Source organism: Megascapheus bottae, chromosome 2 (genome assembly GCF_031878675.1).
Source record: "Megascapheus bottae isolate mThoBot1 chromosome 2, mThoBot2.hap1, whole genome shotgun sequence".
NCBI classification, from domain to species: domain Eukaryota; kingdom Metazoa; phylum Chordata; class Mammalia; order Rodentia; family Geomyidae; genus Megascapheus; species Megascapheus bottae.
Genome location: NC_143510.1, coordinates 64,090,358 through 64,114,563, shown reverse-complemented (window position 1 = coordinate 64,114,563; position 24,206 = coordinate 64,090,358). Strand labels below are relative to the sequence as shown.

The following is a 24,206-nucleotide window of genomic DNA, read 5'->3' as shown; positions in this document are numbered from 1 at the left end:
TATGCTTCTACATAAACACTAAAATGAGAGAATTGTACTTTTACATCTTGTCACTCTTTATAAATTAGATTTCTTTTTCACTACATATACTGATAAAGGGAAGTAAAGCAATTTAAATTTCTTTAAATTATAATATTCAATATTGATAACAACTAGCATGGCTTGGTAAACAAAACAGCTTTCAGTAGTATTTATAATCCTTTAAATACTTATGTGCTGATTATCTATATTGTAATATGTTAAATCAAAATGTAGAAAAATCAAATATCAGTCCCAGTTCATACTAATCATATAAAAATTCCACATCTTACATTTTGATTTATGAACATATATAGTTTTCTTTATTATGATGCTTTATATGCATTGTTTAAAAGTTTATATTTCATATGTATGGGTATACTGAAATAATTATATAATAGGTGAGAAATATATACAGTCACTATTCTGAAATCACTGCAAAAAATAAGTCCTTACTTTTGACCAGGAATCAAGAGGATGCCAGGACCACGATCAAGTGTATTTTCCCTTTGATTAATCCATGAGAACACATTTCTTAATCTTCATGTTGTTAGCATATTGTATAGCTGTGATCACACCTGGTTAGAGGAGCCATGACCTTTGCATGCTTAGATTAGCTTACCATTTTCCAGAGCTGCCTTCCAGGGTTAGGAAACATTTCTCTGGCAAGAGCCATTTAGATATTCATGACATCATTTATGGGCCTAGATTTATTGCACTTCACTTTTAAAAATGTACTTGGAGTTATTGAATTTTGAATTCTACTTATACTTGCCTTACTAGGGTCAGACACAATTATTTTTCTGGGCTCCTATGGCCTATGTATTGAATATTTTTCATCCTTAGGACTAAAAGGCAAGAACTATACCACTCTAAGAAATTTAATATATAAAATGGAAAACAACATCAGCACTAAAACTAACACACATAACTATTGCCCGGGATAATCCTGAGGCTCTTAAAACTTGTACTTCGCACAAAAATGGAATGGCAATTCTCCCTTCCAAAATTGAAAGACTTTATTTATCCTCAGATTGCACCTTTCCCAGCTATGCAAAAATTGATTATTTGTTTTAAGAAATGCCATGAAAAACATGACTTAAGAAGACATTCTTGGGAGGAAATTGAGTTCACATTTTGCTCTGTGCCATAAAAAGAGTATCTTAAAGTGGATACCCACTGACTTCAATGTGCGCATACTTACATTAGCTTAGTTTTGGGCAGAACAAGATAAGCAAAGAGACTTTTGTGTAAACAGAGATATACAGACAGCCACAACGACTTAAAATTTGTTCAATTATTTTTGAAAAATTGTTATTTATATAAAGTTCATGTTGTGAATATGAATTATATAAGTATTAGTTTTACAGAAATATGCTATAACTGCATTTGTGTGAATAAAATTAAGAATTTAAATAGGTTCCAATGACTTTCCTATGATATTTGAATTACAGTTGTCATGTCATTGTTAGTGTAATAAAGCACTACATATAGTAATATCTCATCTGGTGAATTGAGATTATTAAGTTTTCTTTTCAAACATTGGATGTGTGGAACTCTTTAACTGTATTTACATCTTGCAAATTAATTTACAATAGATGAAAAAGGAAATATCAGCCTGATGTGGTGCTAATGTATGTAAGGAATAAGACATTTTTTAAAAGTTATCCCACTCTCCTCTAAAGAATGATGGAAGGATAATAAAAATATGAATACTTCATGTTCTTTTTCTAAATTCGCCTATGGGAAAATGAAAAGATGATAATGAATGGATATATGATATGGATTATATATACAAATATAGATGCATATGAATAAATTTTCAAATAAGTCTTATGCTTTCTCATATTAGTTTCAAAATGTTTTGTGCCAATTATATTAAATTATATGTAAGCTATATATAATGATTGAGTATATATGCCTGTATCTTTTGCTTTATCCTACAAACAACTTACAAACTGTAATTCAAGTAAGGAAAAATTACTGAATCTCTGAGATTTATAGATCTTTGAAATGTATCAGTTTAGCAGATGGAGTGTATGTTTTGGCGAAAATATCCAGGCTATCTATCAAAGCTCAGGTACTTATTCCTGAAGTTATCAAGTGATTTTTGCTACTGATATCTCACAATTGAGTCTGTCATCTGAACATCTCATCTGAACTCATGCCCCTTTGAGAGAAGCTTGCATTCTGATTGGTCAATACTGGGGGAAAAAAAGCCTGTTTTCCTCATTTTTGTCCAAAGACATTCTGAATGTCATATCTTTTCTGATGTCTCTCACAGTATGTACCTGACAAACTAGATTTATCTTATTATAATGAACATGATACAACAGAAAATGAAGGTAGTCTTTTTTAATACCATCTCTGATACACTAAGGGAAGAGACTCAACATCACAAATGCTTCTGAGTGGGGCTATTTTCTGATGTGATTCCATTAAGATATAATTCACAAAAACTAGGATATAGCTTGGAGATGAGAGAAACAAAGCATCAGAGAAACAATTTTTCTGGAATGGATGTATCCTATCAACTTTTGCTGGTAGTGAGGAGACAATGCCATGGTGAATTATAAAAGAGTTTCATACTCCCAGATGAATTCTAGAGATCTTTAGCCAGAAACGGAAAATTACAAACAGGTGGGTAGTAACTGGAATATCTACCAGAAGACATGTCAAAAGACCTTACTGGTGGTTCTCTGACACTGTGTGGATAGAAATCATGGAAAGACCAAGGACAATTCCCTTCATGTTAATGGATTTGTGTTTCATGTCTCAGAGATGGTATTCTAAATCTAAACAGTTATAGTTCTAAGGTTTGAAAACTAGAGGCTTAAAGTTCAAAACTTTCAAAACTGGAAACTTATTTCTCTGGTTGAACCTTTATTGCCTTGGGCGTAGAGTATCAACTCAGTGGCTAGAGTTAGACCTCTCTAGCTTTAAGTGTCAGCATTCTCATCTCTTTAACCTTTGCCTGCTCTATTGATTAAGAGAATGATTTTATGGTTTCACTTCAGACTTTGGCTAGTGCAATGTCTTATCTTTTGTAATATCGGATTCTGTGCAATTGCTGGTCTTCTTAATATGGCTTCAACGCTTCAAGGTCATGACTTCTAATAGAGTCCTGTTCTCCATTCTTCACTCGCATCTTAGGGTGACCAATAAGAACTTCAGATACTGGGAACTCCGTTTATAGTGATTTCCTGGGATCTTAGCTGCTTCTTGGCACTGCAGTGCTGTCTAGATATCAAGGCACTCAGCTGGTGACAAGTCTCTGGACATTTTAGGTGCATCCCTGCTGCCAGTACTTTATCTGGAAGCTCTAGACTTGTTTTCTCTTCCTGCATCCAGTTCACACCCTGTCACAGATCCTGTAAAGATCTTGGGGAAATTTTTATTGTAGCCTAATGTTGTAAAGAGAGAAGCAGTGAATTGGAGAGAAATACTCTGCTTATTTAACTAGAAAAGTTTCATGACATATATGTGCTCAGATTATAATTCCATCAACCACAGGATCTTGTTGTGTCACTGGGGAGGTACTCCTCTTCCCATCCTCAGTGAATAAATACAGCAAATAGCTTCAGGGTGAGTAGAATCAGCTAACATAATCAGAGGATATTCTTGCCTGGAATACAGTTTCATATACCTGTGCAAGTTGCCTGGAATAATCATGACTGGAGGATGACTTCCTAAAGCGGGAGCTGGAGCTCCATAATTAGCTTCAATTACTTTGGTCTTTGTATTTTCAGGGTGATTATTAAGGTTCCTTTCCGCAGTTGCCAAAGAAGGGGATAACAGGATGACAGATCCCTGCTCAGCACAGCCAGGTGTAAGAGAAGGGTCTGTCAGTTGTCATTTAAGAAGTAAAGTGAATCAGTGTCTTGCCTTTCCAGGAAAATAAATTCATTGAAATTACTGAAGAAAATAAATGAATTGAAATTAATAAGGGACTACAAAGCTAATATTCTTCATCATGTCAACAAAACGGAATTCCAAGACAAATATGATTAGTGACAATAGGGCTCCCAGAGACTTTCCATTCAGCTGAGAACTGAAATGAAAAGTCAGCCAAGCCTTGCTAGAAACTGCTCTGTAAATGAGAATACATGCGATGTCTGTCCCTCTGTCTGTCTGTATGTCTGTCTCTCTCTATTGATCTCTATCTATCTACCTAATTATATCTATATACATATAATTCAACAAGTATTAAGAATCTATATCTCAGACATAGACAATGAATTGATACTTTCTTCAATTTCCTTTACTATACAAAGTCCTATTACAAGTTAAATTGAAAGGGAAAAACTGTTGTTCCCCCTTGTTTGGGGATCCATAATGAGGAAGTGTGTGATGGTGAGAGCATGTGGAAGCTGCTCACTACTCCTGAAACCATATGCAAAAAAAGAGAGAGAGAGAGAGATAAGAAAGCAATACTCCACAGCACCATTCAAAGGAGGGCACAGTTTCAACTACCACACTTCTTCCTACCATGTCTTAGCATCTTTGCCCAAGAAAATTATGACTTGGGGAACCAAAGTATGGTCAAATAGGTTTTGGGGAAAACTGATCTAAACCATAGAATGACTCATATGGAATATAGTCAGATGTTTATAATATATGAGCTTAAGGAAATCAGTCAGGCAAATAGAGTTTAACCCTTGCAGGGGACTAAGAAACATGTGTCTCTTGCATTCTGTCTGCTTCCAGATGCAAAAGGATAAGCAACTTTCATTTGTTCTATACTCACAGACATGGTGTACTGCCTTGCCACAGGCCCAAATTACCATTGTCTTTTGAATTGATTAAGCCTTTGAAATTGTGAGTCAACATACACATTTTTTTAGTCCTGAGGTTTGAATCAAGAGTTTGCTCTTGTTAGGTTTGTGCTCTATTAACTAGATCCAATATGCACTCTGACTTTGCTTGTTACTTTGAAGATGATGTCTAGCAAAGTCCTTCTAGGTCTCAGCTTGCTGAATAGGTAGGATTGTAGTCATGAGCCACCAGAACCTGGATGTCTTTCCTTTCTTAAACTGATTGCTTCAGATGTTTGTCATTGAAAGTTAATACAATTCGAGTCATAAATAAAATTTCTTAAACTGAAAGAGATTTCATTTCAGTGACAGAAAAAAAACAAAGGTCTAAAGAGAATGGTTTGTATAGATCATAGCAAATGCTAAGATGAGAAATAAAACATTGAATGTAAATAAGCAGTCTGGCAGACAATTGTATTATTGGGTAGGTTGTCATAAATCCTTACAGAGGAGGAGACAGTTGAGCAAAGGCCAAAAAGGTATGGAGAAAGAGTACTGTGCACATGTCCTCAGTAAAAAACATTAGCTAGGGCATGTAGTTTCCATAGAGGGAGCAACCCTGGACACAATGTCATTATAAAAAATTCAAGACGCAGGGGCCGGGAGTTTGGCCTAGTGGTAGTGTGCTTGCCTAGCATGCACAAAGACTCAGGTTCAATTACTCAGTACCACATACATACGAAAAAGCCAGAAGTGGTGCTGAGGCTCAAGTGGTAGAGCTCTAGCCTTGAGAAAGTTCAAGGACAGTGGTCAGGCCTTGAGCTCAAGTCCAGGACTGGCAAAAAAAAATCAAGAGGCAAAATAGAAGAATGAAGGAGGTATGATTAGTAAACAACTGTATGTCCTTGAAGATCAAGTTGGACATTTTGTATTACAATTATCATAAAATTAAATAGCCACGACCTTTGAGATTCTTTACAAAGACATGACAGGTCTATCTTAGCAGTGTTTTCTTTTAAGAGGAACTCAAGTATATAATGTGCATTCTCCATAAACAAGAAAAGTAATGGGATGTGCAGGTTGGGAGGGAACAGGTAAAAGGGGATGACATTGTTCAACATGTCTGTATTTACAAACTGCTCTGTAAAATGGCAACAAAGGACAGACACATTATGCCCTAAGCCCAAAGACATCTGCCATATATATCCTGCTTATCATTAAAAAGATCTGCATAGCAAGCCATTGCTAATCTCACAAGACTTCTGCGTAATGTAGAATCATCATTCTCCTGACCATCAATGATATATTATCAAGGGTTATGATATAATAACTTTCCTACATCCAACGAAAAGTTCTGCCTCTGTGTCCAGACGAGTCACTGGAAATTGCAAGTTCTGGATCTGCGAAGCGTGTCCTCCGAGATGCGGGCCCAGGGCTGCCCCTCTCTGGCCGGAAGCTCCCCTCCAGGCCCCCTGAGCCCCCGGCCCCCGGCGACTTGCGATGCACGAAGGACTGAAGAGCGGCCCTTGACCATAGTCCTGGACCTCACCATCCAAGATGGCCCCCAGGGGGCTTTCCAGGCCTACGTGCTGCGGTGGGCCCGGAAGAGGAGAGGGCGAGTCCAGCTGCGGTGCGAGAAGCTGCAGATCCTGTCGGGCTGCACCTCCAGAGTGCGGAAGGCTCTGCGGCCAGTGCGCCTGGACTCCATCCAAGAACTGGTGGTGGACTGTTTCTGGCGTCGAGAGACCATGAAAACCTTTGCTCGTCAGCTCAGCCAGATGCAGAACCTTCGGGTGCTCCACTTCTCCAAGATGAGTGCTCAGGTGTACACTTCCAGAGCCCTCAACGCGCTGTACTCCCGCAAGTACGCAGCACACCTGGGGCGGCTGCAGTGTCTGCGGGAGCTTCACGTGCACGACGTCTTCTTCCTCCACGGAAAGCTGCCGGCCATCCTGGGGAGCCTGACAGCTCTGAAGACGCTGTCTTTGAGTTCCTGTCCCCTGCAGGAAGACGACCTGAAGTTTCTGTCCGGCTGCGCCTGCGCCAGGCAGCTCCAGCGCCTGCGACTGAGGAGTGTGTGCCTGGGCCGCTTCAGTCCGGAGCCCCTGCGAGCCCTGCTGGAGCAAGCGGCCGGGACCCTGGAGACCCTGGCCTTGGAGGACTGTGGCCTCACCGACGCCCAGCTCCCTGCCATCCTGCCCGCCCTCAGACAGTGCTCCCAGCTCGGCTTCTTCAGTTTCTATGGAAACCCCATCTCCTTGGGCAGCCTGTGTACCCTGCTCAGCCACACTGCCAGGCTGGCCCGTTTCAGTCAAGGGATCTATCCTCCCCCTCTGGAGAGCTTCTACTTTCAAGACGACGGGGTCCTGGGGAGCATCCACCTTGAGAGATTTCTTCTCATGCTGGGCCCCCTGTTGCAAGCGTGGAGAGCTTCCTCGACGCCTAGCCAGCGCTTCCAGATCTGCGCCGATTTCTGTCATCGTCGCCGAAAGTGCCAGATGGTTAGCCTGGGGCCCCGTGGCTCCTGGGTGCTCACAGTGGAAGGACTTCCTGGCCTGTCTGCGCTGCCTGTGTAATTGGGCGCCTCCCTCCCCAGCATTCCTGTGGACCTGACCCATGAAAGCCTAGCTTTAAGGTCCTTCCCCCATCCTCACACATCCCAACCTTCAGGGTCACTGCAAGACAAAGGGCATGTGTTTCTGCCCTTGGCCCTTCAGCCGGACCTAGGGAACTGGCCACCTTTCCGAGCACTTTGGGGCTGCCCGCATGTTCCTGGCTACGCTCCCTCAGCACTCCCAACTTGGGTTTCTCCAAAAGACTCCAACACCATTGTATGTCTCCAAGTGCTAGGGGCCATCTCTGCTTTTGTACTCTATCCATTCTTCCTATTGTCCCTGACTCTACTGTATAGATCAATTAATAAATCGGAAATAAAAACGGAGATAAAGCACACGTTTGCTGAGAGTTGTTCTTGTGTTCAGTCATCGCTACTCTGCAATTGTGATATCTGATGATCACTATTCAGTCCCGGCCTTTGAGGGAATGCCAATGTGATGCTCTTCTCCAGTGAACTTCTAGGAAAGTCTTAATGGAGCCGTGGCTCCAGGAATACAGAGGCGACAATGCGCACAAAAGCCCCACTGTATTCAGTTCCAGGACCTGGCACAAACACAGGTACTTGCACTAAATAAGTCGTGTGTACGCACACGTGCACACCCCACACCCACACCCACACCCCACACCCACCCACCCACCCACCCACAACCACACAAACATGCTTTCCAGAAAAATGCAAAGTAGTCCAGCATGATGGCTCACACCTGGAATCCTACCTCCTCAGGAGGCTGAGATCTAAGTGTCAAGTTTCAAATTCAGCCCTGGCCATAAAATCTTGAGATTCCTACCTCCAATGATCCCCTAGAAAATGGGAAGTGAAGTGGTGGCTTAAGGGTTTGGAGGTAGCCTTGAGCTGAAGAGGTCAGGAACAATACCAGGTCCTGGGCCAAGGCAGTAGCCTTTGCTGAAATTTTCATTGAAAGCTCCAAAGCCTAGATTTCTGAGCTAGGTCCCATAAGGAAAAAAAAGAAACAGTCAAAGAAGGAAAGAAAGACAGAAAGAAAGATAGAAAGAAAGAAAGAAAGAAAGAAGGAAAGAAAGAAAGGAAGAAAGGAAGAAAGAAAGAAAGAAAGAAAGAAAGAAAGAAAGAAAGAACAGTGCAAATGTTATAGGGTAATTTGGACATCGATAACCAAACACAGTCTGTGAAAGGATGTTAAACCCTTCCCATCTCCATGTTATTCTACATGAGAATTTTCACTATTTAAATTGTTGTGGTGGAAATAGGTGCCTAGAATCACTTGGATTTGCTCTGGAGGTTGAAACCATGCTCGGTGTGCTGGGTGTGGCTTCCAAATCCCCACCCATCAAGCCAGGGAACTAGTTGTACAATCCATCTTTTGGGGGGGCGGTGAGAATTTTCCACCGTGATATGATTAAATGTGCCTGCAAAAGATAGACTATATTTCCTTTGCTATTCCAGAGAAATACTCACTTGGTGCCTAACCAGACCCAATGACAACAACAACAACATTGGAAACGAGGAGCAAGAGAGAAATATGCCCACCACACTGAGGTGGCTTCTGCCTCTAATTCTGTCCTTCAGGAGCATGAGAACCATGGATCCCAGGAAGATGTCAACAAGCAGAGAGGTGTGTGAGAAAATTGGACGCCAACAAGCTCCTCAGAAAACATCCTAGGATTCCAAGAATCCAGGGTCTCCAGAGTTTTGAGATGGGAGGATCACACTGCAAGGACTATCTAGGCAATCCAGATCCTTAGAGTTTCTAGGTTTCTGTAGCCATTGCTTTGGACAAGTTTTAGAGCACTAACCTAGACCAAAAGCCGCTCAGAGACCCGAGTTCCTGTTCTAATACATGAACCCAATAAAATGGAAAGGTTCGAAAAGGCAGGATTAAAGCTCTTGTGAAGGTAGGGAGATTAAAGCTAGGAAGGCAGGGGGTGAAAAGGCAGGCAGGATGGAATAAAGGAAGGAAGGAACAGGAAGGAAGGAAGAAAGGAAGGAAGGAAATAAGGAATTCATGCAGGAAGACAAGTAGAGAAAGAAGGAAAACCAAAAATTTTCCGAAAAAGTTCCTGGAGACTCTACACAATTTTGCAGGCTGAGGGTCGTACAACCTGACCCCAAGTCAGGGCAATGGACCATCTGTGGAATAGTATTGGGGATTTAAAAGTAAAAGGGAGGAACTTTTTCTATGTATTTCAATGTAATTTTTCATTTTCGACGAAATGCATAGAGGGGTTACAGTTCCACCTGCCAAACAGTAGGTGCATTAATTCGCCACAATAATATGCCTTGTCCGGATATTAGGGTAGAAACGTTTTGTGTCTACACATTCACAGGTGAGAAATGGATGCCAGGCACTGTGACTCGCATGTCAATAATCCTATCTGAAGGGATTAGGATCCACCCTGTGCAGGACCCTATCCAGTGTAGGGTTGCTGGGTGTGACTCAGAAATCCCAAGGGAGGGGGGGGGCTGTTCTTTTATTGGAAGATAGGTGCTGGAAAGGGCTGCGTTGGGGCTATAAGACTCCCAGGGGCACAGAGAAGAGCAGCAGTTTCCCAGAGTCCACAGTCAGAGCCTGACGCTGCTGGACCGGAGAGAGCCCTGCCTGCACACCGGATCCTGGTCTTGTCCAGCGAGAGGAACATGGGGACGCCACCCACCCTGGAGAGTCTAGCCATGCAGGCCTTAGTGAGGAGCCATTCGGTGTCCATCTGTGACACCCTGGAGGATGTGCCATGGCTGCTGTTCCCCCGGCTCTTCAGGGAGGCCTATGCCGGGGGCCACGCAGAGGTGCTGAAGGCCATGGTGCAGGCCTGGCCCTTCCCCTGCCTGCTCCTGGGGGCCGTGACGCGGTCACCAGACCTGGAAGCCTTGAAGGCTGCCCTGGATGGACTCGATCTGTTGCTCGCCCAGAAAGATCGGCCGCGTCGCTGGAAACTGCAAGTTCTGGATCTGCGAAGCGTGTCCTCCGAGATGCGGGCCCAGGGCTGCCCCTCTCTGGCCGGAAGCTCCCCTCCAGGCCCCCTGAGCCCCCGGCCCCCGGCGACTTGCGATGCACGAAGGACTGAAGAGCGGCCCTTGACCATAGTCCTGGACCTCACCATCCAAGATGGCCCCCAGGGGGCTTTCCAGGCCTACGTGCTGCGGTGGGCCCGGAAGAGGAGAGGGCGAGTCCAGCTGCGGTGCGAGAAGCTGCAGATCCTGTCGGGCTGCACCTCCAGAGTGCGGAAGGCTCTGCGGCCAGTGCGCCTGGACTCCATCCAAGAACTGGTGGTGGACTGTTTCTGGCGTCGAGAGACCATGAAAACCTTTGCTCGTCAGCTCAGCCAGATGCAGAACCTTCGGGTGCTCCACTTCTCCAAGATGAGTGCTCAGGTGTACACTTCCAGAGCCCTCAACGCGCTGTACTCCCGCAAGTACGTAGCACACCTGGGGCGGCTGCAGTGTCTGCGGGAGCTTCACGTGCACGACGTCTTCTTCCTCCACGGAAAGCTGCCGGCCATCCTGGGGAGCCTGACAGCTCTGAAGACGCTGTCTTTGAGTTCCTGTCCCCTGCAGGAAGACGACCTGAAGTTTCTGTCCGGCTGCGCCTGCGCCAGGCAGCTCCAGCGCCTGCGACTGAGGAGTGTGTGCCTGGGCCGCTTCAGTCCGGAGCCCCTGCGAGCCCTGCTGGAGCAAGCGGCCGGGACCCTGGAGACCCTGGCCTTGGAGGACTGTGGCCTCACCGACGCCCAGCTCCCTGCCATCCTGCCCGCCCTCAGACAGTGCTCCCAGCTCGGCTTCTTCAGTTTCTATGGAAACCCCATCTCCTTGGGCAGCCTGTGTACCCTGCTCAGCCACACTGCCAGGCTGGCCCGTTTCAGTCAAGGGATCTATCCTCCCCCTCTGGAGAGCTTCTACTTTCAAGACGACGGGGTCCTGGGGAGCATCCACCTTGAGAGATTTCTTCTCATGCTGGGCCCCCTGTTGCAAGCGTGGAGAGCTTCCTCGACGCCTAGCCAGCGCTTCCAGATCTGCGCCGATTTCTGTCATCGTCGCCGAAAGTGCCAGATGGTTAGCCTGGGGCCCCGTGGCTCCTGGGTGCTCACAGTGGAAGGACTTCCTGGCCTGTCTGCGCTGCCTGCGTAATTGGGCGCCTCCCTCCCCAGCATTCCTGTGGACCTGACCCATGAAAGCCTAGCTTTAAGGTCCTTCCCCCATCCTCACACATCCCAACCTTCAGGGTCACTGCAAGACAAAGGGCATGTGTTTCTGCCCTTGGCCCTTCAGCCGGACCTAGGGAACTGGCCACCTTTCCGAGCACTTTGGGGCTGCCCGCATGTTCCTGGCTACGCTCCCTCAGCACTCCCAACTTGGGTTTCTCCAAAAGACTCCAACACCATTGTATGTCTCCAAGTGCTAGGGGCCATCTCTGCTTTTGTACTCTATCCATTCTTCCTATTGTCCCTGACTCTACTGTATAGATCAATTAATAAATCGGAAATAAAAACGGAGATAAAGCACACGTTTGCTGAGAGTTGTTCTTGTGTTCAGTCATCGCTACTCTGCAATTGTGATATCTGATGATCACTATTCAGTCCCGGCCTTTGAGGGAATGCCAATGTGATGCTCTTCTCCAGTGAACTTCTAGGAAAGTCTTAATGGAGCCGTGGCTCCAGGAATACAGAGGCGACAATGCGCACAAAAGCCCCACTGTATTCAGTTCCAGGACCTGGCACAAACACAGGTACTTGCACTAAATAAGTCGTGTGTACGCACACGTGCACACCCCACACCCACACCCACACCCCACACCCACCCACCCACCCACCCACAACCACACAAACATGCTTTCCAGAAAAATGCAAAGTAGTCCAGCATGATGGCTCACACCTGGAATCCTACCTCCTCAGGAGGCTGAGATCTAAGTGTCAAGTTTCAAATTCAGCCCTGGCCATAAAATCTTGAGATTCCTACCTCCAATGATCCCCTAGAAAATGGGAAGTGAAGTGGTGGCTTAAGGGTTTGGAGGTAGCCTTGAGCTGAAGAGGTCAGGAACAATACCAGGTCCTGGGCCAAGGCAGTAGCCTTTGCTGAAATTTTCATTGAAAGCTCCAAAGCCTAGATTTCTGAGCTAGGTCCCATAAGGAAAAAAAAGAAACAGTCAAAGAAGGAAAGAAAGACAGAAAGAAAGATAGAAAGAAAGAAAGAAAGAAAGAAGGAAAGAAAGAAAGGAAGAAAGGAAGAAAGAAAGAAAGAAAGAAAGAAAGAAAGAAAGAACAGTGCAAATGTTATAGGGTAATTTGGACATCGATAACCAAACACAGTCTGTGAAAGGATGTTAAACCCTTCCCATCTCCATGTTATTCTACATGAGAATTTTCACTATTTAAATTGTTGTGGTGGAAATAGGTGCCTAGAATCACTTGGATTTGCTCTGGAGGTTGAAACCATGCTCGGTGTGCTGGGTGTGGCTTCCAAATCCCCACCCATCAAGCCAGGGAACTAGTTGTACAATCCATCTTTTGGGGGGGCGGTGAGAATTTTCCACCGTGATATGATTAAATGTGCCTGCAAAAGATAGACTATATTTCCTTTGCTATTCCAGAGAAATACTCACTTGGTGCCTAACCAGACCCAATGACAACAACAACAACATTGGAAACGAGGAGCAAGAGAGAAATATGCCCACCACACTGAGGTGGCTTCTGCCTCTAATTCTGTCCTTCAGGAGCATGAGAACCATGGATCCCAGGAAGATGTCAACAAGCAGAGAGGTGTGTGAGAAAATTAGACGCCAACAAGCTCCTCAGAAAACATCCTAGGATTCCAAGAATCCAGGGTCTCCAGAGTTTTGAGATGGGAGGATCACACTGCAAGGACTATCTAGGCAATCCAGATCCTTAGAGTTTCTAGGTTTCTGTAGCCATTGCTTTGGACAAGTTTTAGAGCACTAACCTAGACCAAAAGCCGCTCAGAGCCCCGAGTTCCTGTTCTAATACATGAACCCAATAAAATGGAAAGGTTCGAAAAGGCAGGATTAAAGCTCTTGTGAAGGTAGGGAGATTAAAGTTAGGAAGGCAGGGGGTGAAAAGGCAGGCAGGATGGAAGGAAGGAAGGAAGGAATGAAGGAAGGAAGGAAGGAAGGAAGGAAGGAAGGAAATAAGGAATTCATGCAGGAAGACAAGTAGAGAAAGAAGGAAAACCAAAAATTTTCCGAAAAAGTTCCTGGAGACTCTACACAATTTTGCAGGCTGAGGGTCGTACAACCTGACCCCAAGTCAGGGCAATGGACCATCTGTGGAATAGTATTGGGGATTTAAAAGTAAAAGGGAGGAACTTTTTCTATGTATTTCAATGTAATTTTTCATTTTCGACGAAATGCATAGAGGGGTTACAGTTCCACCTGCCAAACAGTAGGTGCATTAATTCGCCACAATAATATGCCTTGTCCGGATATTAGGGTAGAAACGTTTTGTGTCTACACATTCACAGGTGAGAAATGGATGCCAGGCACTGTGACTCGCATGTCAATAATCCTATCTGAAGGGATTAGGATCCACCCTGTGCAGGACCCTATCCAGTGTAGGGTTGCTGGGTGTGACTCAGAAATCCCAAGGGAGGGGGGGGGCTGTTCTTTTATTGGAAGATAGGTGCTGGAAAGGGCTGCGTTGGGGCTATAAGACTCCCAGGGGCACAGAGAAGAGCAGCAGTTTCCCAGAGTCCACAGTCAGAGCCTGACGCTGCTGGACCGGAGAGAGCCCTGCCTGCACACCGGATCCTGGTCTTGTCCAGCGAGAGGAACATGGGGACGCCACCCACCCTGGAGAGTCTAGCCATGCAGGCCTTAGTGAGGAGCCATTCGGTGTCCATCTGTGACACCCTGGAGGATGTGCCATGGCTGCTGTTCCCCCGGCTCTTCAGGGAGGCCTATGCCGGGGGCCACGCAGAGGTGCTGAAGGCCATGGTGCAGGCCTGGCCCTTCCCCTGCCTGCTCCTGGGGGCCGTGACGCGGTCACCAGACCTGGAAGCCTTGAAGGCTGCCCTGGATGGACTCGATCTGTTGCTCGCCCAGAAAGATCGGCCGCGTCGCTGGAAACTGCAAGTTCTGGATCTGCGAAGCGTGTCCTCCGAGATGCGGGCCCAGGGCTGCCCCTCTCTGGCCGGAAGCTCCCCTCCAGGCCCCCTGAGCCCCCGGCCCCCGGCGACTTGCGATGCACGAAGGACTGAAGAGCGGCCCTTGACCATAGTCCTGGACCTCACCATCCAAGATGGCCCCCAGGGGGCTTTCCAGGCCTACGTGCTGCGGTGGGCCCGGAAGAGGAGAGGGCGAGTCCAGCTGCGGTGCGAGAAGCTGCAGATCCTGTCGGGCTGCACCTCCAGAGTGCGGAAGGCTCTGCGGCCAGTGCGCCTGGACTCCATCCAAGAACTGGTGGTGGACTGTTTCTGGCGTCGAGAGACCATGAAAACCTTTGCTCGTCAGCTCAGCCAGATGCAGAACCTTCGGGTGCTCCACTTCTCCAAGATGAGTGCTCAGGTGTACACTTCCAGAGCCCTCAACGCGCTGTACTCCCGCAAGTACGCAGCACACCTGGGGCGGCTGCAGTGTCTGCGGGAGCTTCACGTGCACGACGTCTTCTTCCTCCACGGAAAGCTGCCGGCCATCCTGGGGAGCCTGACAGCTCTGAAGACGCTGTCTTTGAGTTCCTGTCCCCTGCAGGAAGACGACCTGAAGTTTCTGTCCGGCTGCGCCTGCGCCAGGCAGCTCCAGCGCCTGCGACTGAGGAGTGTGTGCCTGGGCCGCTTCAGTCCGGAGCCCCTGCGAGCCCTGCTGGAGCAAGCGGCCGGGACCCTGGAGACCCTGGCCTTGGAGGACTGTGGCCTCACCGACGCCCAGCTCCCTGCCATCCTGCCCGCCCTCAGACAGTGCTCCCAGCTCGGCTTCTTCAGTTTCTATGGAAACCCCATCTCCTTGGGCAGCCTGTGTACCCTGCTCAGCCACACTGCCAGGCTGGCCCGTTTCAGTCAAGGGATCTATCCTCCCCCTCTGGAGAGCTTCTACTTTCAAGACGACGGGGTCCTGGGGAGCATCCACCTTGAGAGATTTCTTCTCATGCTGGGCCCCCTGTTGCAAGCGTGGAGAGCTTCCTCGACGCCTAGCCAGCGCTTCCAGATCTGCGCCGATTTCTGTCATCGTCGCCGAAAGTGCCAGATGGTTAGCCTGGGGCCCCGTGGCTCCTGGGTGCTCACAGTGGAAGGACTTCCTGGCCTGTCTGCGCTGCCTGCGTAATTGGGCGCCTCCCTCCCCAGCATTCCTGTGGACCTGACCCATGAAAGCCTAGCTTTAAGGTCCTTCCCCCATCCTCACACATCCCAACCTTCAGGGTCACTGCAAGACAAAGGGCATGTGTTTCTGCCCTTGGCCCTTCAGCCGGACCTAGGGAACTGGCCACCTTTCCGAGCACTTTGGGGCTGCCCGCATGTTCCTGGCTACGCTCCCTCAGCACTCCCAACTTGGGTTTCTCCAAAAGACTCCAACACCATTGTATGTCTCCAAGTGCTAGGGGCCATCTCTGCTTTTGTACTCTATCCATTCTTCCTATTGTCCCTGACTCTACTGTATAGATCAATTAATAAATCGGAAATAAAAACGGAGATAAAGCACACGTTTGCTGAGAGTTGTTCTTGTGTTCAGTCATCGCTACTCTGCAATTGTGATATCTGATGATCACTATTCAGTCCCGGCCTTTGAGGGAATGCCAATGTGATGCTCTTCTCCAGTGAACTTCTAGGAAAGTCTTAATGGAGCCGTGGCTCCAGGAATACAGAGGCGACAATGCGCACAAAAGCCCCACTGTATTCAGTTCCAGGACCTGGCACAAACACAGGTACTTGCACTAAATAAGTCGTGTGTACGCACACGTGCACACCCCACACCCACACCCACACCCCACACCCACCCACCCACCCACCCACAACCACACAAACATGCTTTCCAGAAAAATGCAAAGTAGTCCAGCATGATTGCTCACACCTGGAATCCTACCTCCTCAGGAGGCTGAGATCTAAGTGTCAAGTTTCAAATTCAGCCCTGGCCATAAAATCTTGAGATTCCTACCTCCAATGATCTCCTAGAAAATGGGAAGTGAAGTGGTGGCTTAAGGGTTTGGAGGTAGCCTTGAGCTGAAGAGGTCAGGAACAATACCAGGTCCTGGGCCAAGGCTTTCAGCCTTTGCTGAAATTTTCATTGAAAGCTCCAAAGCCTAGATTTCTGAGCTAGGTCCCATAAGGAAAAAAAAGAAACAGTGAAAAAAGGAAAGAAAGACAGAAAGAAAGATAGAAAGAAAGAAAGAAAGAAGGAAAGAAAGAAAGGAAGAAAGGAAGAAAGGAAGAAAGAAAGAAAGAAAGAAAGAAAGAAAGAACAGTGCAAATGTTATAGGGTAATTTGGACATCGATAACCAAACACAGTCTGTGAAAGGATGTTAAACCCTTCCCATCTCCATGTTATTCTACATGAGAATTTTCACTATTTAAATTGTTGTGGTGGAAATAGGTGCCTAGAATCACTTGGATTTGCTCTGGAGGTTGAAACCATGCTCGGTGTGCTGGGTGTGGCTTCCAAATCCCCACCCATCAAGCCAGGGAACTAGTTGTACAATCCATCTTTTGGGGGGCGGTGAGAATTTTCCACCGTGATATGATTAAATGTGCCTGCAAAAGATAGACTATATTTCCTTTGCTATTCCAGAGAAATACTCACTTGGTGCCTAACCAGACCCAATGACAACAACAACAACATTGGAAACGAGGAGCAAGAGAGAAATATGCCCACCACACTGAGGTGGCTTCTGCCTCTAATTCTGTCCTTCAGGAGCATGAGAACCATGGATCCCAGGAAGATGTCAACAAGCAGAGAGGTGTGTGAGAAAATTAGACGCCAACAAGCTCCTCAGAAAACATCCTAGGATTCCAAGAATCCAGGGTCTCCAGAGTTTTGAGATGGGAGGATCACACTGCAAGGACTATCTAGGCAATCCAGATCCTTAGAGTTTCTAGGTTTCTGTAGCCATTGCTTTGGACAAGTTTTAGAGCACTAACCTAGACCAAAAGCCGCTCAGAGCCCCGAGTTCCTGTTCTAATACATGAACCCAATAAAATGGAAAGGTTCGAAAAGGCAGGATTAAAGCTCTTGTGAAGGTAGGGAGATTAAAGTTAGGAAGGCAGGGGGTGAAAAGGCAGGCAGGATGGAAGGAAGGAAGGAAGGAATGAAGGAAGGAAGGAAGGAAGGAAGGAAGGAAGGAAGGAAATAAGGAATTCATGCAGGAAGACAAGTAGAGAAAGAAGGAAAACCAAAAATTTTCCGAAAAAGTTCCTGGAGACTCTACACAATTTTGCAGGCTGAGGGTCGTACAACCTGACCCCAAGTCAGGGCAATGGACCATCTGTGGAATAGTATTGGGGATTTAAAAGTAAAAGGGAGGAACTTTTTCTATGTATTTCAATGTAATTTTTCATTTTCGACGAAATGCATAGAGGGGTTACAGTTCCACCTGCCAAACAGTAGGTGCATTAATTCGCCACAATAATATGCCTTGTCCAGATATTAGGGTAGAAACGTTTTGTGTCTACACATTCACAGGTGAGAAATGGATGCCAGGCACTGTGACTCGCATGTCAATAATCCTATCTGAAGGGATTAGGATCCACCCTGTGCAGGACCCTATCCAGGGTAGGGTTGCTGGGTGTGACTCAGAAATCCCAAGGGAGGGGGGGGGGCTGTTCTTTTATTGGAAGATAGGTGCTGGAAAGGGCTGCGTTGGGGCTATAAGACTCCCAGGGGCACAGAGAAGAGCAGCAGTTTCCCAGAGTCCACAGTCAGAGCCTGACGCTGCTGGACCGGAGAGAGCCCTGCCTGCACACCGGATCCTGGTCTTGTCCAGCGAGAGGAACATGGGGACGCCACCCACCCTGGAGAGTCTAGCCATGCAGGCCTTAGTGAGGAGCCATTCGGTGTCCATCTGTGACACCCTGGAGGATGTGCCATGGCTGCTGTTCCCCGGCTCTTCAGGGAGGCCTATGCCGGGGGCCACGCAGAGGTGCTGAAGGCCATGGTGCAGGCCTGGCCCTTCCCCCTGCCTGCTCCTGGGGGCCGTGACGCGGTCACCAGACCTGGAAGCCTTGAAGGCTGCCTGGATGGACTCGATCTGTTGCTCGCCCAGAAAGATCGGCCGCGTCGCTGGAAACTGCAAGTTCTGGATCTGCGAAGCGTGTCCTCCGAGATGCGGGCCCAGGGCTGCCCCTCTCTGGCCGGAAGCTCCCCTCCGGGCCCCCTGAGCCCCCGGCCCCCGGCGACTTGCGATGCACGAAGGACTGAAGAGCGGCCCTTGACCATAGTCCTGGACCTCACCATCCAAGATGGCCCCCAGGGGGCTTTCCAGGCCTACGTGCTGCGGTGGGCCCGGAAGAGGAGAGGGCGAGTCCAGCTGCGGTGCGAGAAGCTGCAGATCCTGTCGGGCTGCACCTCCAGAGTGCGGAAGGCTCTGCGGCCAGTGCGCCTGGACTCCATCCAAGAACTGGTGGTGGACTGTTTCTGGCGTCGAGAGACCATGAAAACCTTTGCTCGTCAGCTCAGCCAGATGCAGAACCTTCGGGTGCTCCACTTCTCCAAGATGAGTGCTCAGGTGTACACTTCCAGAGCCCTCAACGCGCTGTACTCCCGCAAGTACGCAGCACACCTGGGGCGGCTGCAGTGTCTGCGGGAGCTTCACGTGCACGACGTCTTCTTCCTCCACGGAAAGCTGCCGGCCATCCTGGGGAGCCTGACAGCTCTGAAGACGCTGTCTTTGAGTTCCTGTCCCCTGCAGGAAGACGACCTGAAGTTTCTGTCCGGCTGCGCCTGCGCCAGGCAGCTCCAGCGCCTGCGACTGAGGAGTGTGTGCCTGGGCCGCTTCAGTCCGGAGCCCCTGCGAGCCCTGCTGGAGCAAGCGGCCGGGACCCTGGAGACCCTGGCCTTGGAGGGACTGTGGCCTCACCGACGCCCAGCTCCCTGCCATCCTGCCCGCCCTCAGACAGTGCTCCCAGCTCGGCTTCTTCAGTTTCTATGGAAACCCCATCTCCTTGGGCAGCCTGTGTACCCTGCTCAGCCACACTGCCAGGCTGGCCCGTTTCAGTCAAGGGATCTATCCTCCCCCTCTGGAGAGCTTCTACTTTCAAGACGACGGGGTCCTGGGAGCATCCACCTTGAGAGATTTCTTCTCATGCTGGGCCCCCTGTTGCAAGCGTGGAGAGCTTCCTCGACGCCTAGCCAGCGCTTCCAGATCTGCGCCGATTTCTGTCATCGTCGCCGAAAGTGCCAGATGGTTAGCCTGGGGCCCCGTGGCTCCTGGGTGCTCACAGTGGAAGGACTTCCTGGCCTGTCTGCGCTGCCTGCGTAATTGGGCGCCTCCCTCCCCAGCATTCCTGTGGACCTGACCCATGAAAGCCTAGCTTTAAGGTCCTTCCCCCATCCTCACACATCCCAACCTTCAGGGTCACTGCAAGACAAAGGGCATGTGTTTCTGCCCTTGGCCCTTCAGCCGGACCTAGGGAACTGGCCACCTTTCCGAGCACTTTGGGGCTGCCCGCATGTTCCTGGCTACGCTCCCTCAGCACTCCCAACTTGGGTTTCTCCAAAAGACTCCAACACCATTGTATGTCTCCAAGTGCTAGGGGCCATCTCTGCTTTTGTACTCTATCCATTCTTCCTATTGTCCCTGACTCTACTGTATAGATCAATTAATAAATCGGAAATAAAAACGGAGATAAAGCACACGTTTGCTGAGAGTTGTTCTTGTGTTCAGTCATCGCTACTCTGCAATTGTGATATCTGATGATCACTATTCAGTCCCGGCCTTTGAGGGAATGCCAATGTGATGCTCTTCTCCAGTGAACTTCTAGGAAAGTCTTAATGGAGGCCGTGGCTCCAGGAATACAGAGGCGACAATGCGCACAAAAGCCCCACTGTATTCAGTTCCAGGACCTGGCACAAACACAGGTACTTGCACTAAATAAGTCGTGTGTACGCACATGTGCACACCCCACACCCACACCCACACCCCACACCCACCCACCCACCCACCCACAACCACACAAACATGCTTTCCAGAAAAATGCAAAGTAGTCCAGCATGATTGCTCACACCTGGAATCCTACCTCCTCAGGAGGCTGAGATCTAAGTGTCAAGTTTCAAATTCAGCCCTGGCCATAAAATCTTGAGATTCCTACCTCCAATGATCCCCTAGAAAATGGGAAGTGAAGTGGTGGCTTAAGGGTTTGGAGGTAGCCTTGAGCTGAAGAGGTCAGGAACAATACCAGGTCCTGGGCCAAGGCTTTCAGCCTTTGCTGAAATTTTCATTGAAAGCTCCAAAGCCTAGATTTCTGAGCTAGGTCCCATAAGGAAAAAAAAGAAACAGTCAAAGAAGGAAAGAAAGACAGAAAGAAAGAAAGACAGAAAGAAAGAAAGAAAGAAAGAAAGAAAGAAAGAAAGAAAGAAGAGTGTAAATGTTATAGGGTAATTTGGACATCGATAACCAAACACAGTCTGTGAAAGGATGTTAAACCCTTCCCATCTCCATGTTATTCTACATGAGAATTTTCACTATTTAAATTGTTGTGGTGGAAATAGGTGCCTAGAATCACTTGGATTTGCTCTGGAGGGTGAAACCATGCTCGGTGTGCTGGGTGTGGCTTCCAAATCCCCACCCATCAAGCCAGGGAACTAGTTGTACAATCCATCTTTTGGGGGGGGCGGTGAGAATTTTCCACCGTGATATGATTAAATGTGCCTGCAAAAGGTAGACTATATTTCCTTTGCTATTCCAGAGAAATACTCACTTGGTGCCTAACCAGACCCAATGACAACAACAACAACATTGGAAACGAGGAGCAAGAGAGAAATATGCCCACCACACTGAGGTGGCTTCTGCCTCTAATTCTGTCCTTCAGGAGCATGAGAACCATGGATCCCAGGAAGATGTCAACAAGCAGAGAGGTGTGTGAGAAAATTGGACGCCAACAAGCTCCTCAGAAAACATCCTAGGATTCCAAGAATCCAGGGTCTCCAGAGTTTTGAGATGGGAGGATCACACTGCAAGGACTATCTAGGCAATCCAGATCCTTAGAGTTTCTAGGTTTCTGTAGCCATTGCTTTGGGACAAGTTTTAGAGCACTAACCTAGACCAAAAGCCGCTCAGAGCCCCGAGTTCCTGTTCTAATACATGAACCCAATAAAATGGAAGGTTCGAAAAGGCAGGATTAAAGCTCTTGTGAAGGTAGGGAGATTAAAGTTAGGAAGGCAGGGGGGTGAAAAGGCAGGCAGGATGGAAGGAAGGAAGGAAGGAATGAATGAAGGAAGGAAGGAAGGAAGGAAGGAAGGAAGGAAATAAGGAATTCATGCAGGAAGACAAGTAGAGAAAGAAGGAAAACCAAAAATTTTCCGAAAAAGTTCCTGGAGACTCTACACAATTTTGCAGGCTGAGGGTCGTACAACCTGACCCCAAGTCAGGGCAATGGACCATCTGTGGAATAGTATTGGGGATTTAAAAGTAAAAGGGAGGAACTTTTTCTATGTATTTCAATGTAATTTTTCATTTTCGACGAAATGCATAGAGGGGTTACAGTTCCACCTGCCAAACAGTAGGTGCATTAATTCGCCACAATAATATGCCTTGTCCGGATATTAGGGTAGAAACGTTTTGTGTCTACACATTCACAGGTGAGAAATGGATGCCAGGCACTGTGACTCGCATGTCAATAATCCCTATCTGAAGGGATTAGGATCCACCCTGTGCAGGACCCTATCCAGTGTAGGGTTGCTGGGTGTGACTCAGAAATCCCAAGGGAGGGGGGGGGGCTGTTCTTTTATTGGAAGATAGGTGCTGGAAAGGGCTGCGTTGGGGCTATAAGACTCCAGGGGCACAGAGAAGAGCAGCAGTTTCCAGAGTCCACAGTCAGAGCCTGACGCTGCTGGACCGGAGAGAGCCCTGCCTGCACACCGGATCCTGGTCTTGTCCAGCGAGAGGAACATGGGGACGCCACCCACCCTGGAGAGTCTAGCCATGCAGGCCTTAGTGAGGAGCCATTCGGTGTCCATCTGTGACACCCTGGAGGATGTGCCATGGCTGCTGTTCCCCCGGCTCTTCAGGGAGGCCTATGCCGGGGGCCACGCAGAGGTGCTGAAGGCCATGGTGCAGGCCTGGCCCTTCCCCTGCCTGCTCCTGGGGGCCGTGACGCGGTCACCAGACCTGGAAGCCTTGAAGGCTGCCCTGGATGGACTCGATCTGTTGCTCGCCCAGAAAGATCGGCCGCGTCGCTGGAAACTGCAAGTTCTGGATCTGCGAAGCGTGTCCTCCGAGATGCGGGCCCAGGGCTGCCCCTCTCTGGCCGGAAGCTCCCCTCCAGGCCCCCTGAGCCCCCCGGCCCCCGGCGACTTGCGATGCACGAAGGACTGAAGAGCGGCCCTTGACCATAGTCCTGGACCTCACCATCAAGATGGCCCCCAGGGGGCTTTCCAGGCCTACGTGCTGCGGTGGGCCCGGAAGAGGAGAGGGCGAGTCCAGCTGCGGTGCGAGAAGCTGCAGATCCTGTCGGGCTGCACCTCCAGAGTGCGGAAGGCTCTGCGGCCAGTGCGCCTGGACTCCATCCAAGAACTGGTGGTGGACTGTTTCTGGCGTCGAGAGACCATGAAAACCTTTGCTCGTCAGCTCAGCCAGATGCAGAACCTTCGGGTGCTCCACTTCTCCAAGATGAGTGCTCAGGTGTACACTTCCAGAGCCCTCAACGCGCTGTACTCCCGCAAGTACGCAGCACACCTGGGGCGGCTGCAGTGTCTGCGGGAGCTTCACGTGCACGACGTCTTCTTCCTCCACGGAAAGCTGCCGGCCATCCTGGGGAGCCTGACAGCTCTGAAGACGCTGTCTTTGAGTTCCTGTCCCCTGCAGGAAGACGACCTGAAGTTTCTGTCCGGCTGCGCCTGCGCCAGGCAGCTCCAGCGCCTGCGACTGAGGAGTGTGTGCCTGGGCCGCTTCAGTCCGGAGCCCCTGCGAGCCCTGCTGGAGCAAGCGGCCGAGGGAGAGACCCTGGAGACCCTGGCCTTGGAGGACTGTGGCCTCACCGACGCCCAGCTCCCTGCCATCCTGCCCGCCCTCAGACAGTGCTCCCAGCTCGGCTTCTTCAGTTTCTATGGAAACCCCATCTCCTTGGGCAGCCTGTGTACCCTGCTCAGCCACACTGCCAGGCTGGCCCGTTTCAGTCAAGGGATCTATCCTCCCCCTCTGGAGAGCTTCTACTTTCAAGACGACGGGGTCCTGGGGAGCATCCACCTTGAGAGATTTCTTCTCATGCTGGGCCCCTGTTGCAAGCGTGGAGAGCTTCCTCGACGCCTAGCCAGCGCTTCCAGATCTGCGCCGATTTCTGTCATCGTCGCCGAAAAGTGCCAGATGGTTAGCCTGGGGCCCCGTGGCTCCTGGGTGCTCACAGTGGAAGGACTTCCTGGCCTGTCTGCGCTGCCTGCGTAATTGGGCGCCTCCCTCCCCAGCATTCCTGTGGACCTGACCCATGAAAGCCTAGCTTTAAGGTCCTTCCCCCATCCTCACACATCCCAACCTTCAGGGTCACTGCAAGACAAAGGGCATGTGTTTCTGCCCTTGGCCCTTCAGCCGGACCTAGGGAACTGGCCACCTTTCCGAGCACTTTGGGGCTGCCCGCATGTTCCTGGCTACGCTCCCTCAGCACTCCCAACTTGGGTTTCTCCAAAAGACTCCAACACCATTGTATGTCTCCAAGTGCTAGGGGCCATCTCTGCTTTTGTACTCTATCCATTCTTCCTATT

General features: G+C 48.8%; 2 protein-coding genes and 2 pseudogenes across 2 annotated transcripts; all 4 read left to right on the top strand.

The window, feature by feature from the left end:
- The first annotated feature begins 6,193 nt into the window (after window positions 1-6,193).
- On the top strand, window positions 6,194-7,348 carry LOC150067259 (PRAME family member 12-like). The gene has a single exon (XM_090353884.1). It carries the CDS (start codon window positions 6,194-6,196, stop codon window positions 7,346-7,348), a length of 1,155 nt encoding a protein of 384 aa, XP_090210010.1.
- A 2,654-nt stretch (window positions 7,349-10,002) lies between these two features.
- Window positions 10,003-11,487, top strand: LOC150067258 (PRAME family member 12 pseudogene; annotated as a pseudogene).
- Window positions 11,488-14,143: 2,656 nt separating this feature from the next.
- LOC150067257 (PRAME family member 12 pseudogene) lies at window positions 14,144-15,628 on the top strand (annotated as a pseudogene).
- A 6,773-nt stretch (window positions 15,629-22,401) lies between these two features.
- On the top strand, window positions 22,402-23,892 carry LOC150067256 (PRAME family member 12-like). The gene is made up of 2 exons (XM_090353851.1): window positions 22,402-22,813; window positions 22,868-23,892. Exons 1-2 carry the CDS (start codon window positions 22,402-22,404, stop codon window positions 23,890-23,892), a joined length of 1,437 nt encoding a protein of 478 aa, XP_090209977.1.
- Window positions 23,893-24,206: the final 314 nt, after the last annotated feature.

Coding starts and splice junctions, on each gene's coding strand:
- LOC150067259 (XM_090353884.1), top strand. CDS start 6,194: ATGCGGGCCCAGGGCTGCCCCTCTCTGGCCGGAAGCTCCCCTCCAGGC.
- LOC150067256 (XM_090353851.1), top strand. CDS start 22,402: ATGGGGACGCCACCCACCCTGGAGAGTCTAGCCATGCAGGCCTTAGTG. Junction 22,814..22,867: donor GGCCCCCGGCGACTTGCGAT/GCACGAAGGACT, acceptor CTCACCATCAAG/ATGGCCCCCAGGGGGCTTTC.